Here is a 15,728-nt window from a genome sequence, read left to right on the forward strand (position 1 = left end):
GTTACTTTGTGGAAATGTTCACATTCTCTAGCTTATTTTCTTAAGACGACAAAAATGTTACCAGCTGGTAAATGTATATTTTCTCTGAAAAATGATGTTTACTTTCTCAATTTGTTTTTTACTTATAGTCAATGTTTATTGTTATAGTAACTTTATTTGTTAATGTTCTTTGGGTAAAATGTTAATTTGTGGTAAATGTTCACATTCATATATATATATATATATATATATATATATATATATATATATATATATATATATATATATATAGTTAACATTTACCAGAAAGTAAACTTTAATTAATAAAGTCAACATATATATATAAGGTTCGTATTTACACCAACATCAAAATTATCACGTTCAAATCATAATTAAAAACAATTATTATTGCAGGGGTAACGTTCCTTGAGTTTAAGCGACCTTTGAACTTTGACTACAAGTCAGGTCAGTGGGTGAGAGTGGCATGCCTGAAGCTGGGTAAGAGTGAGTACCACCCGTTCACACTGACGTCATCCCCACATGAGGAGACCCTCACCCTGCACATCCGCGCGGTCGGCCCCTGGACAACAAACCTCAGACGAGTGTATGACCCAAATGTCAGTTTGAAGATGCCAAAGGTTTGTCAAGTAGTCATGATGATTGTTTGTGGTGGTGGTGGTGGTGGTCTTGATGATGATGATGATGATGGTGGCAATATTGATGGGTGTGGTGATTATGATGGTTGCAATATTGATGGTTGTGATGATGATGGTGGTGGCAATATTGATGGTTGTGGTGATGGTGGTGGCAATATTGATGGTTGTGGTGGTGATGGTGGTGGCAATATTAATGGTTGTGATGATGATGGTGGTGGCAATATTGATGGTGGTGATGGCAATATTGTTGGTTGTTGTGATGGTGGTGGTGGCAATATTGATGGTTGTGGTGATGATGGTGGTGGCAATATTGATGGTTGTGGTGGTGATGATGGTTAAAGTAATGATGATTGTGGTGATAATGATGGTGAAAGTAATGATGGTGGTGGTTATGGTGATGATGATGATGATGGTGAAAGTAATACAGGTGATGCGCCAGTTCCGGATCACTTCAAACAAAATTGTGAATTCTGTCAACATGCGCGCGTATGACTTTAAAAGAAATTCTTGGTAATAAAGATAATCAACCATATAAATAAACAGTGATATAAAATGTCAATTTAGGTAAACATTTGGCACCAAAAACAGTGTTGTTCGAGCTGGCGTACTTACGCCAGTTGCGGATCACTTTGTCCAGTTCCGGATCACTTTCGAAAAATAGATGCTTACGCCTTCAAAAACACATTTTCCAAGATGTTAGCACTTTCAACACGTTCGTGGATCCTGCCGGACATATTTTATGATCATTTGCAACTCCATAGGGTTCCCATCCCCCTGATTACGCCCCTAATTAGCAATTTCTAAAATAGATTGAAAATCAACGATGGCGTCCCATGACATCAGCTACACGGGGCGTGTGTCAAAAGTAAAGGTGCGCGATCCTTATTTTCGTTGTGTACTTTCAACAAGTTGAATTATATTTGATTTCTGGCATTCTAGTATATAATAATAATAATAATTAATATTATTATTACTAATAATAAATAATTGTTTTCATTTATTATCGTAAATATCAATAATAATAATAATAATAATAATAATAATAATAATAATAATAATAATAATAATAATAATAATAATTATTATTATTATTATTATTATTATTATATTGATGACTTTTAAAAGTCACATTTTCTTTATGAAAGGAACAAAGGCTGGAAAATAGAAAGAAATGACATAGCAAAATATCAACTTTGGGACGGTTTAGTATTTATCATAATACAGGGGTGGATTATGCTTTAGGTGGGGTGGGGTGGGGGGTGGGGTGGGTTCCGAAATTATAAATTTTACAGGTTATCTACGTGGTGGGTGCCGCCCGTTTAAATATTAAAATTAAGCAAATAATTTTGAAGCAGGACGGTTAGACCCCTTGTTAATAATGATATATATTAATATAGTGACACACACTAAACAGTCACAAAAGTGGATTATTAATTATTATTTCTGACGTGTTGTTCCATTTGCCCTTTTCTGGTTAGTCTCCCACTCCCCGCAAAATAATTCCTGGATCTACTCCTGAATACAGAATTATTTTCAAGGACGGTCTACAGGCTAGGGCTAGCTCAGATTGACCGTGTGAATACACAGATCAGTGGCCGACTGACTCTCCTGCATCAGAATGCGATTGTGTAAAACAAAAATTCCACTGAAAAAAATAATCCACCCTATAGTGGTACAGACTGTTTAAATGCGAATTATAATTAAGCCGAATAAGAGATTTTCACTTCGTTGACAAAACCAAATAGAGGACCCCTTCCCCCTCTCTCCCAAAGTCGAGTAGTCAAGTATGCGAAAAGCACGTGCAATGGCACATGCGAAACAGACCACTGGCGATGGCATGGTTTTATAAAGGTCCTCATGTCAAACTTGTGCCGATTCTTTTCTTTGTACAGTAAACCTTTTTCTTTTTTTTCCAATCAATCAATCAAGCAAGCAATGGGGTCGACGGCTCTCACACTGAGGGGGGCGGACAACATTACTGAATCGTCTTATGGGGCAAATACAAAGACACGTGTGCAGCGATTTTAGCGATTCTAGACTGGCGATCTAACAGATCATACTAGTGAGGTGGCTTAAGGGCAAAAAATGGAAGAATAGTTACACGGCGGACAAAAGTGCCATTTTTTCGCCAAACTACCACATGGATATAAGGATTGAAAAAAGGCCATGCTCAAAAAAATCTGGTAACGGGAACAGGTCCCTATGACGTCATAATGAAGTGTTTAGTTCTTAGACATCTGGAATGTGGTAAAATGCGTGTGTTGTTAACTAGTTGCTGAATAAATGCCGGTTATGTAAATAGTTTAATAAGAAGTGATTGCAGAGTTCATTTAGTTCTACAGAAGAAACACGCAGTTAAGAAAATATTAACTGAACAGAGACAGAGAACCTAGTTAAACAGGAAAGTTGTTTTCCCTTATTTTAGTCTGAATAGTTACTATGTGTATTAGAGGGGAAACAAATATAATTAAATTAATTTGCCGGGGGCAGGCCGTAGCCCAGTAGTAAAGTGCTGGCCTGGTGTACGGTCAGTCTAGGATCGATCCCTGTTAGTGTAATCATTGGACTATTTCTCGTTCCAGCCAGTGCTTCACAACTGGTGTTACAGACCATGATGTGTAGGCCTACTATCCTGTCTGTGGAATGATGCATATATTAAAGATCCCTTGGTGCTAATTAAAAAAAATAGTTGCTCATAGTTTCCTCTCTAAAATATATTTGTGGTCATTAACCACATGTCTGACACCACATACCTGTAGTTGTGTTGAGTGTGTCATTAAATATAAAATTCCTTTCTTTCTTTCTTTCTTTTTTTAAACATGGCTCCCATATGCAACAACCTTAGTTAAATATTATGATCTAGTTATGTCTGTATTTTGTAGACAATTTGAATATTATATATAAAAAAATTAATTTAAGTTGCAATTTAAAATGAAAATGCCTGGGATTTGTTTATTGTAAAAAAGATGCCGGCCCAAAGATGATAAATGTTTTATGACCATACGCAATAAAATATTTTAATTTACTTAGCATAGAGGGAAATTAGTTTATATTATTTCAAAGGCATCATCACAGGATTGTAACTTTTCTAGTCATTGTATATTTTATAGACATTATATAATATTTGACATAGAGTTGAACATGAATTAGTAGATACAGGTCAAGTATTTTTCTTTAAATCGGGGTCCGTTCATGGTAGTTCATATTATAATTAATTGGTTAGAAGCGACCCCCTTTATATAAATGGCATAAAATAAATATGCATATTAATAATAAATATTGTTCATTGTAGTAGTTGAAATGTATGCACATTCATATTTTCTGGGCTAAAATATCTAGATATTACTACATTAACTGGAATAACTAGCATTTCAGATGTTCCAATGATGAGATATCTCTGGTCATTATAACAAAGTGGTTACTGCTATAGTGTGTTTAAATAAAATGTGTGTGTGTACATGTATATCATTCTACGAGCGCATTAGACAAACATTATACTTAATCACGCACCAGATCAGTGCTGATGACGAATGCATTAAACTGTATTTAGATATGTTTTACACCTGGTCTTATTGTACTTAATGGCATTCACTGGTACATTAAAGATTGTAATAGGTACTTTCCTGTCAATGGGGGAAATGCATATAAATGATACCTTGTCGCTGTTTTGTTGCAGCAGCCACTATGCCGGTAACAATTTTCCTTTTGCATTTTACAGACCAGTGTCGAAATACCTCACAGAGAGGACATATGATAACTATGGTTTAAACAACTTCCAGATCAAGTTGCCGGGGTCTGGATTGAAAATTAACGTTGCGGAAAGACACTGGCTTAAGATGTGATAATAATCCAGCTCAGATTTCAAGATATCACTTGCCAGATTCGTTTCGAGTTGTGCTGTGTCATAGCCAGCTTTGTTTTGTAGATCCACATAGTCATGATCACGGGACACACACACCTTCCCACCTGCGTCATAATGAATTCTTAGGGGAACAAAAATAACAGTTAAAACTTGATACACAACTATCCACAAACATCAAACGCCTAGAGTTTGAGGATTAAAAAAAATATGGAACATGGAATAGGTGATTTTAACAATTCACTAGCCATATATATATATATATATATATATATATATATATATATATATATATATATATATATATATATATATATGTATATGTACATGTTAGGGTAGCCAGGATTGTTTATTGGGGGTGGAGTGGAGATAGAGGGCACTGCTTTTACACATTTTATGGGGTGACATGCATTATAAAAGTTGGTATTGTGAAAAAAGAGGTCCTCTTGTGCCCAATCCCTGGCTACCCGGATACGGCAGTGTATATATGTGCAATTTAAAGTACATCAATCAACAGATTTTGGTTTCAACACATGTACCTTTAGTAGTATTACTTGCATGGACAGTAGAATTGTGGTAATTATTTGCTAATGTCATATTATTTTAGTAAGTTTTAATCACATATAACTTCTAAACATTGTTTTAGTAACATCTGACCCATGTTGCATGCAAACATCTTACACACAATGAGATTTTTGTGCATTTTTGTAAAACCTACGAAAATGCGCATTCTGCTAGGAATCATTACACGTTGATTGTAAATATATTTGTCATTTTATTCTCTCTAAATTGCTGTTTAAATCATTAAGTTGAAGAACATAATTTTGTTTTAGAACATGTCAAAACGTAGACTTTAGAACGAGTGAAAACTTTTAAAGAAAAATGCCGAATATAGTTACTGGCCCTGTATTCATTTTGTTTCGTTAAATTACTGTGTATTAAAAATCATTAAACGTATTAACTTATCTTAACGGTTGATTATTAATTCAGTCAGTACCTCAACACTACAGGTGGTGCAGTTTACTCTGATAGCTTACATTTCGTGTTTAATTAGTGTAATAAATATATCTGTTATAACTGGTACGATAGCTTACATTTCATGTAATAATTAGTATAACAAATATATCTGTTATAACTGGTTTTAAGGCTTTGCTTTGTTTGACAAATTGTTTTTCTAAAGTTGTTAAGAGCTTCTAGCAACCTGCTACAATACCAGGGAGCACAATTTACCATTTCAGTGTAGGATAAGGTTACTGTGCACACAGCTGGAAACACCCATGACCCTTTCCAGTGTCTGCCATCCAAAGATAATTTGTATTTAAGACACTGCCTTTGTTTTATAAGAAAATCAACTTCATGACGTCATAATGACGTCATACTTGACCCTTCCGGTCATCACAATTTTTGGAGCATGACCTTTTTTAAATCTACAGGCCCATGTGGTGCTTTGGTGAAAAAATGGCACTTTTGTCCGCCGTGTAACTATTTTGTCACTAAGCCACCTCACTATACGGGCTCTTATTTTTGTAGGGGGCAGGGCAGACTGATTTTTGCACGAATTAAACGAAAATGGAATTTTAAAAAACTACATTTTATTTATATTAGCCATATTTGTGAATGACTGCGGCTGGTATTCGTACGAATGGCTAATTACATGTAGGCTTACAAATATAACGTGAGAGACAAGTGGACAACACTTAAAATCGTAGTTTCAGTTTGTAAAATACGTGTCTTTACATTATATACATATTGTCATTACCTGTAGAAAACAAAAATAATACAAGAAACATAGGTGGAACTACAACGATTAATATAATATTTTGTAGAGGATGACTGGCCATGGGACGAACAGTCTAGGGCTACTATGACATGGGCCCCGAGACATACAGAGTCGAATTATTATGAACTAGTGGTTAAAATGACGAATCAAGAGAGGTTTAAGAAGAAAATAATAATGATAATAATAATAATAATAATAATAATTATTATTATTATTATTATTATTATTATTATTATTATCATTATCATCATCATTATTATTGTTATAAAGGAAGGGGGGGGGGGGGGAAGTGGGAGAAAAAAATTCCACCGTGTTCAACGTTTTTGAGTCTTGAGATAAACCCTGCGTTCATCGCCCCATCTAGCGGCAGTTACAACGTAAATACTTCCGTTTTGTGAGTGATCCGCAACTGGCGTATCAAGTGTGTCCCCTTTGAGGAGTTACAGTAAGTCGTTTGCAGCATCACTTTTCATAAAACTAGTCATGCACAATCTATATGTTTCCCCTACTCGTACTATAAAATTTCAAAGGATATAAAAAGAAAAACATCAAAAACTTCATCTCTCTTTTTAAACGTCTTCTTTTTTTCATGTCGTCTGTTCGTGTAAAGTTTTAATAGTGGTTATGTATCGCCGTCTAAAATAAAACCAAGACTATATACTGTTACAGTTATTTTACGTACAATTTCAAGAAACATGTATTATTTGTTTGTTAGAATATTTGTTTAATGAAATTTACATAGAAATGACTAAAAATTGAATATACCGACAGACTGATCGGTAACTACAGGTGATCCGTAAGTGATCCGGAACTGGCGCATCACCTGTAATGGTAAAGATGGTTGTGATGATGATGATGGTAAACGTAATGATAAAAATTATGATGATGATGGTTGTGGTGATGATGGTTGTGGCGATGATGTTCAAAGTAATGATGGTAGTAGTGATGATGATGGTTAAAGTAATGGTGATTATGATGGTTATTGTGATGATGATGGTGAAAGTAATGATGGTGATGATGATAGTGGTGGTGATGATGGTGAAAGTAATGATAGTAATGGTGATGATGATAATAATAATGATAATGACCACTTATGAAAAAATACTCATTGGTGATCTAATACTGACATTAGCTGACCATATAAATGCAACTATGAAAATATTATCTTATAAAAATCATCTTGTTATATATTTATTTTTATTTTTACCTTATTTAGACAAGTTGGGGATCTTGCTCACAAAATGCTACTGATTTATTTTTCCAGTTATTAATGGACTAAATATTGTTTAACATAAGCATGTTTCTCCTCTGTTGTAGCTGTATCTTGACGGTCCATTTGGTGAAGGTCATCAGGACTGGTACCGGTATCCTGTGGCGGTGCTGGTCGGGGGAGGAATCGGAGTAACTCCGTTCGCCTCAATCCTCAAGGATCTCGTCCACAAGTCTCGCATGAAGGTCAAATTTCCATGCAGGAAGGTAATCATGTTTTTTTGGTTCTTCATTGTCTTGCAGCAATATTCTGGCAGATATCTTTCTAGCTTGTGTTTGAGATTTACTTCACTTACCATAGGTAATGCCATAGAACAGGCATGATTTAAATTGTTACAAGAATAAGGCCAAGGTGAAGAACTTTGCCTCTGTTTCTAGTTTACTTCACTTACTATGGGTAGTGCCATGGGATAGGCAGGTTTTAGTAACAATAAGGTCAAGGTGAACAGCGTTGCCTCTGTTTCAGGTTTAATTCACTTACTATAGCCAGTGCCATAGGACAGGCAGGTTTTATTAATTGAATAAGGCCAAAGTTAACAATATTGCCTGTTTCAGGTTTACTTCACTTACTATAGCTAGTGCCATAGGACAAGCAGGTTTTATTAATTGAATAAGGCCAAAGTTAACAATATTGTCTGTTTCAGGTTTACTTCAGTTACCATAACTAGTGCCATAGGACAGTTAGGTTTTATAGAATTAATAGAATAACATTGCCTCTGTTTCAGGTTTATTTCACTTACTATAGGTAGTGCCATAAGACAGGCAGGCTTTATTAATAGAATAAGGCCAAGGTGAACAGCATTGCCTCTGTTTCAGGGTTACTTCACTTACTATAAATCAATGTGCTCTAGTGGCGTCATTAAATAAAAACAAACAAACTTTACTTCACTTACTATAGGTAGTGCCATAGGACAGGCAGGCTTTATTAATATAATAAGGCCAAGGTGAGCAACATTGCCTCTGTTTCAGGGTTACTTCACTTACTATAGGTAGTGCCATAGGATAGGCAGGCTTTATCAATAGGATAATGTAATGGTGAAGAACATTGCCTGTGTTTCAGGTTTACTTCCTGTGGGTGACGCGGACCCAGAAGAGTTTTGAGTGGCTCACGGACATGATCCGCGAGGTGGAGAACGGAGACATCAACAACCTCGTGTCTGTCCACATCTTCATCACTCAGTTCCAGCAGAAGTTCGACCTCCGCACAACTATGCTGGTGAGTGGGGTGAATGGGTAGTGGGTGGGTGGGTGGGTAGTGGGTGGGTGGATGGATGGGTAGTGGGTGGGTGGGTGGGTGGATGGATGGGTAGTGGGTGGGTGGGTGGGTGGATGGATGGGTAGTGGGTGGGTGGGTGGGTAGTGGGTGGGTGGGTGGATGGATGGGGGTAGTGGGTGGGTGGGTAGTATTGGGTGGATGGATGGGTAGTGGGTGGGTGGGTGGATGGATGGGTGGGTGGTTTGATGGGTGTCTGTACACATCTTCATCACTCGGTTCCAGCAGAAGTTCGACCTCCGCACAACTATGTTGGTGAATGGGGTGGATGGGTAGTGGGTGGGTGGGTGGATGGATGGGTGGGTGGTTCGATGGGTGTCTGTACACATCTTCATCACTCGGTTCCAGCAGAAGTTCGACGTCCGCACAACTGTGCTGGTGAGTGGGGTGGAGGGGTAGTGGGTGGGTTGGTGGATGGATGGATGGATGGATGGATGGATGGGTGGGTGGGTGGGTGGGTGGGTGTACGGATAGGTGGATGGATGGATGGATGGGTGGGTGGATGAGTGGGTTGTGGGTGGATGGATGGATGAGTGTTTTGGAGAAGGATGGATGAATGGATGGATGAGTGTTTTGGAGAATGATGGATAGATGGATGGATACATGGATGGATGGATGGATGAATTGATGGGTGGATGGATGGACAAAGAGACAGCAAACATGCTGCTGCCACATTGGCCACTCCTTCTGTGTCTTTTACCAAAAAAGATATTTTCCCATAGTCAGGACAGTGCTGATTGGAATAAGTCAACATACAAGTCTATCGAGGGCAACTTACCATAAGACACATCACATCGTAGACGAGTGCTCTACCACTGTGCTACATCCGATCCCCAGAAGAAAGAGAAGTCACAACAATCATGTTACATCTATGGACCGTAGTTTAGAAACAGTGCTCTAGGGTATACATGTTGTTGCCATGTTCCTCTGTGGACCAGTGATTTAAAAACAGCACTGTTGGAAATATGTTTAAGAAACACTATCTTGGGATATTCAGTCTTCGCCAAGAGAGGCAAGGGATCATGTCTGCTCCCCATACACACTCGCCTGTGAAGTTTTAGGAGAGCGGGGATTAATATCCTAGGACCATTTCAGGAGAGTGATCTTGTACTCGCCTTGAGTTTGCTCATGGTGGAGACCGATATATATATATATTGATATGTTTCGATCATGGATCCAGGCTCTTAATACAACATCTTGACATGTACATGTATATTGTTTTCTCCATTGGCCAGGTTTCTGGAAACAAAATCTTAATATACATGTATAAATATGTTGTTGACATGTTTTCTCAATTTTCTCTTTTGTCTAATATAGTACATCTGTGAGCAACATTTTCAACGCGTGGCTGGTCAGAGTTTGTTCACCGGTCTCCGGGCAATAACTCACTTCGGCCGCCCAGTCTTTCAGGACTTTCTCTACTCGCTGACCATAGAACACGAAGGAGTAAGTTTTACTTCTAATACATGAATACTAGAATACTAGTGTCGGGGAGGGTTCTGTTTGTTGTTTTGGGGGGATGGTTTTTTGTGCTTTTGGGGGGGGTGGGGTACCATTTTTTAATGTCTAATGTATGTTTTTTTAGATGGGGGTGGGGGGGGGGAAGGTGTTTTTTGTGCTGCTTTTTTAAATACTGCTACTGTGTTAGAGTGTAATATCTATTGTATTATCATCTTCTTTATTTTAGACAAATCATGAACACTTTATTAAAATTATTATTTTCTTTTCAGGTTCCAAATATTGGTGTATTCAGTTGTGGCCCACCGCCCATGACCCACTCCATGGAATCGGCATGTACCACCCTGAACAAACTAGATGGACCAACCTACGTGCATCACTTCGAAAACTTTTAATAACATGTTGAATAAATCATCAAAGTGGAAATGGGCCAGCCTGTGTGCACCACTGTGAAAACTTGATAAAATCTGAAACAGTTTATAATCGGCCAACCTGCATGTATGTGTGCACCACTGTGAAAACTTAATAAAATCTGAAACAGTGTATAAAGAGAATAACTAATTAATGACGTAGGATATCTGCTTTATTATGGGAAATTAATAAAATCTTAAACCGTTTCTAATCGGCCAAGCGGCATGTATATAATCATGTACCACCATGAAATTGTTTAATAAAATCTGAAACAGTTTATAATAGGCCAACCTGCATGTACATGTATTTGTGCATAACTGAAAACTTGATAAAATCTGAAACAGTTTATAATAGGAAATCCTACATGTATGAATGCACCACTGTAAAAAGATTTCATGAAATGTGAAATTAATCATTAACATGGAAATGGGCCTGCATACATGCATATGCACCACTGTAAAAAAAAAATTTTAAGTAAAATCTGCAATAGTTTACAATAGGTCAATCTGCATGTGTATGCATCACTGTAAAACTTGATAAAATCTGAAATAATTTATAATTGGCCAACCTGCATGTATATAATCATGTTACATGTATCACTTTGAAATTGTTTAATAAAATCTGAAAATATTTAGAATAGGCCAACCTGCACTGCATGTATGTAATTATGTACCACTTTGAAAAATCTTTAAAAAATCTGAAACAATCTGTAATAGGCCAGCCTTCACCACTATGAAAACTTTTAGTCATATGTAAAATAATTCATTGACTTCAAAACTGGCCGACCAACTTAATATACATCACTAAGAAAATATTTTCTCAAATTTGAATCAGTTACCTAGCTTGATAAGCCAGTGTACATGTGTATATGCTCAACTATGAAACTGTTTTAAGTTACTGCAGAAATGTACGAGTGGTATGCATGGTTATTGCACACTTCCGATGTTTTGATTGACAGCCGAAGGTCCCGAGTGTGACAGTAAATGTATGTGGTAACCGACTTGTACCATGTGCCCCTAAGTGACTTTGCATGATGTGATAAGGAGGAAGTTTGGCTCAGTAAGAGGTGGGGTTTAAAAAGTGTTCAGTTGTGCAGTTATACTTATTTATTGCACATTTTTGTTAATGGGGGAAAACAACCTAAGCGTTGCACAATATGCTATAATTCATCGCATTTATAACTGATAAATCTCTATGTACATGTACAAAAACAATGACACTTTTTAGTCACATTTGATATTAAAAAATTATCACCTGCAGATTCGAATATTTCCAGCAGCTAATAAAAATTACGGCATCTGTTGTACTGCCTTGTGCCTTTGCCGTGGTGACTAAAACATACCAGCTACTTCAGGGCTATGACCAGCCACACCATTGGTGCTCATTTTGTGTTTATTTTGGTGCATGTCCGTTGATCTCATTCTGTTTAAAGGAATCAATGTATACATGTGCAACAAAATGAAAACTTTTAATCGAATGTAAAACAATTCATCAGTTTAAAAACTGATCAGTCAACGTGTGTGTGTGTGTGTGCACAAGGAAATCTTGTAAGCACATGTATGAACATTTAGAACACTAAGACAAGATCCAGAGTTTATGATACAGACATTCGTGACATCATGAAATTCTTGATATTTCAATGGTTGAGACGAAAAAAATATATAAATTGTACAGCATTGAAAGAAAATGCCATGACTTACAAGAAATGTCCATGACTTGAAAAAAAACTTTTCATGACTAGACTCTTTTTAAAAAACAAAAAACAAAAAACAGTCTATTTCTAGTACTTGAATTAACAATTTTATTGTAAACACTTTGTCAGCTTTTAATAATGTTTCATCCATTTTAACATTCTTGCTTTATGTCCGTTCAAATTTAATATTTGTTGCAGCAACCTGTGACAGGGGATAACATTGCTTGTAGTGTAAAGCTATTACATTGAAAGACGTATACTAAACAACTTAACAATTGGCAAAGTCATACATTTGTATGGGGCAGGGAGTGTGACAGGTGTGTCCATATTAATGGCATAAGATATTGTGTATTAATGGTTATAATGTAAAGTGTTCATACTGACAGTCATTAAATAATCACCGTCAGTGAGGTACTGGTTAAGCCATCAAACATGAGGCTGGTAGGTACTGTGTTCACATCCTGGTACCAGCTCCCACACAGCAAGTTTTAAAGGCTCAGTGAAGATAGGTGTACAACTTAGTCACTATACTGACTTCTCTCTCACTAATCACTAACAACCAATGACTAAATGTGTGTGTGGCCATGACAGCATGCTTGAACTTTAATTAAATACAAGCACAGAAATGAAATGAACATGATCACTCAACTACAGCATGATTTCAACTGGTTTGGGATTGGAGTACCTGTAGTTCAGTGGTAGCGTGCTCATGTGTGACGCAGGGTCTCCAGTAAGATTGGACCCCCTGGGTTTTTCTTTTAGACCTCCTGGGTTTTTCCTCATTGTGATGAGTACAATGTACATTATATTTCATGATTAACTATGGTATCTCAGGTTGTGTTATGCAAGCCCGTAAGAACTTTGGGAGCATGAGGCTATGGCCACCCACCACATGGGAACGAAAATGTATGGGTTTTCTTGTCCTACTCTATATAAATAAAAATGTGGCTTGTGCCCCCTCCCTCCCCCATTCCAGATAATGTTCCTGTGGGTCTGCTGTGTTATGTAATTGTGTAACAGCATTTCTATTTTTGGTATTCACTATACATGCATTTGATATTCTTGTTAATAATTATATATTATACAAATGTTAAGCACTACTGATATTGATTTCAGGGCTCGAACTTAACGGCGGCAGTTGCCGTCATTGAGATATTAATTGCCATAGGTCAGGAGCATCACCGATGGCACAAAAGTGTCTTTGGTGATGCTCCTCAATGATGACAAAATTTTTACACCTGGTGTACATTATCTACCAGTATATACCATTAGTACATTTAAAATATGTCTACATACAGCAAAATAACCCTTCAGTCTTATTTATTTGCTGCAAATGTCTTTTCTTTTTTAAATTGATAAGAGCAGGGTTTAAATTGCCGTCGGTGGGTTGTTTCATCCACGGCCATTTTGTTTTTTAGTTGGCATGGGAGATAAATTCTTCAGTTCGAGCCCTGTTATGTTATTTTACAAATACTTTTTGCCATATTGAATGATTACATAATATGTATGTTAATAGTCATATATGAATCTAATTCTTGAAATAATTTGCTCAATTCTCAAAGATTAACTTTACAATAGAGCAGTAATAGAGTAATGTTAAAACTAGATTTAAAAAAATAAAGTTGTAGTCAAATGTCAGGAGATGACAATATGAATGTTTTAATTTTTTATAAAAAATATTTCAAGTTTATAAAAATTATTGAAAATCCTGCATTAAAATTGCTTTTTATATCTCTTGAATTGCAACATAGATTGTATGGGGGGTTTTTCTTGAATATTTACGTAATTTGTTTTCCTAGTGTACATACTGAAAACATTAGAATGTCACGAATTGCTTTCAGATAAAGTTTCGAATGTTTAGTGTAGGTATTTTGTTGGAATAACACATTTTACTTGTTATTGAGATTACAAAGTATACTGTAAAATAGATTTAAACGATACAGCTCATAGTTCATTATTTTATTATAACTTTAACCTTTAAGGTAAAAGTATTTTATTACCTTTTAGTATTAAAATATTTGCAGAAACATTAAAATTACAATCTCACCTTGCTATATCATTTACTAAATAATGCAAATTATAAATATTAGTTTTAGCTAAACCATGTTTCATTCTCAGCAATAGTCTTGCCTGCTTTTATTTAATTTATTGCATACCCAATCAAATTAATTAAAGGTCAGACCGTCAGTAGATGTGTTTTTGGCATAGTTAAAATAAAAAATAAAAACCATGTTGACATTGTAGTATATTTTTAAATTACTGGTAATGATTTAAACAACAGCCTCAAGTTCTGCCAGCAAACATTTCGCTAACATTTGCAAACTATTTGATTGGTTCCCGACATGGCCATTTGTTTTTCTGTGAATTGCCAAAACCGGGTTAGCTGGCATTTTTCTGCTTGGTCTGGCTGAATTCAGACCAGTTTAGAGGAACAAAATAACAAGTATTGTTACAAACCATCATAATAATATATAAAATTATATATAATTATAATGAATCCTAATGGAATGTGCATTTCAGTTTTGTTTTTATAAATGATTAAAACCCCCACTGTGTACAAGATTTTTGTATGTATCATGTTTCACATTTTACTGAAACAGTGTTTAAAAGTTAAAGTTAAAATTTATTTTGCTTAACAACATCACCAGAGCACATTGATTTATTAATCATCGGGCATTGGATGTCAAACATTTGGTAATTCTGACATATCTTATAAAGAAAACCCACTAAATTTTTCCATTAGTAGCAAGGGAACTTTTATCTGCACCACCATCTCACAGACTGGATAGCACATACCATGGCATTTGATATACCAGTTGTGGTGCACTGGAATGAGAAATAGCCTAATGAGCCACTGATGGGGATCAATCCTAGACTAACCACGCATCAGGCAAACAATTTACCACAGGGCCACATCCCGCCGTGAAACAGTGTTTAAAAGTTATCTGTGATCAAAACTCGCTCAAATAATATAAAACTAGTGAAGAATTATCAAACTGTCTACTGGTCTTTAATTAGTTTGGTTCAGTATACTACCAAGTAGCTCTGAAGCAGGAGTCTTTCACAGCGCTGTAATTAAATAGCTAGCACTGTTTTTATGGGGATAGATTGGAGGTAGGTTAACCTAAATCAAAGAATGGTACATTTGATGGGGAAATTAATGATCTGTTGTTCTTTCACAGCGCTGTAATTAAATAGCTAGCACTGGTTTTATGGGGATAGATTGGAGGTAGGTTAACCTAAATCAAAGAATGGTACATTTGATGGGGAAATCAATGATCTGTTGTTCTTTCACAGCGCTGTAATTAAATAGCTAGCACTGTTTTTATGGGGATAGATTGGAGGTAGGT

General features: G+C 36.2%; 1 protein-coding gene across 1 annotated transcript in view; it reads left to right on the top strand.

Moving 5' to 3' along the window:
• The window catches only part of LOC121385129 (dual oxidase 2-like), a 72,692-nt gene extending 57,588 nt beyond the window's left edge, over window positions 1–15,104 (top strand). Inside the window, exons 28-32 of the mRNA XM_041515670.1 lie at window positions 394–617; window positions 7,592–7,750; window positions 8,604–8,759; window positions 10,134–10,262; window positions 10,547–15,104. Coding sequence (XP_041371604.1) covers window positions 394–617; window positions 7,592–7,750; window positions 8,604–8,759; window positions 10,134–10,262; window positions 10,547–10,669 — 791 coding nt within the window. The 3' untranslated portion in view covers window positions 10,670–15,104. The remainder of the gene's footprint in view (window positions 1–393; window positions 618–7,591; window positions 7,751–8,603; window positions 8,760–10,133; window positions 10,263–10,546) is intronic.
• Window positions 15,105–15,728: the final 624 nt, after the last annotated feature.

The sequence above is a fragment of the Gigantopelta aegis genome, chromosome 2 (genome assembly GCF_016097555.1).
Source record: "Gigantopelta aegis isolate Gae_Host chromosome 2, Gae_host_genome, whole genome shotgun sequence".
In the NCBI taxonomy this organism is placed as follows: Eukaryota; Metazoa; Mollusca; class Gastropoda; order Neomphalida; family Peltospiridae; genus Gigantopelta; species Gigantopelta aegis.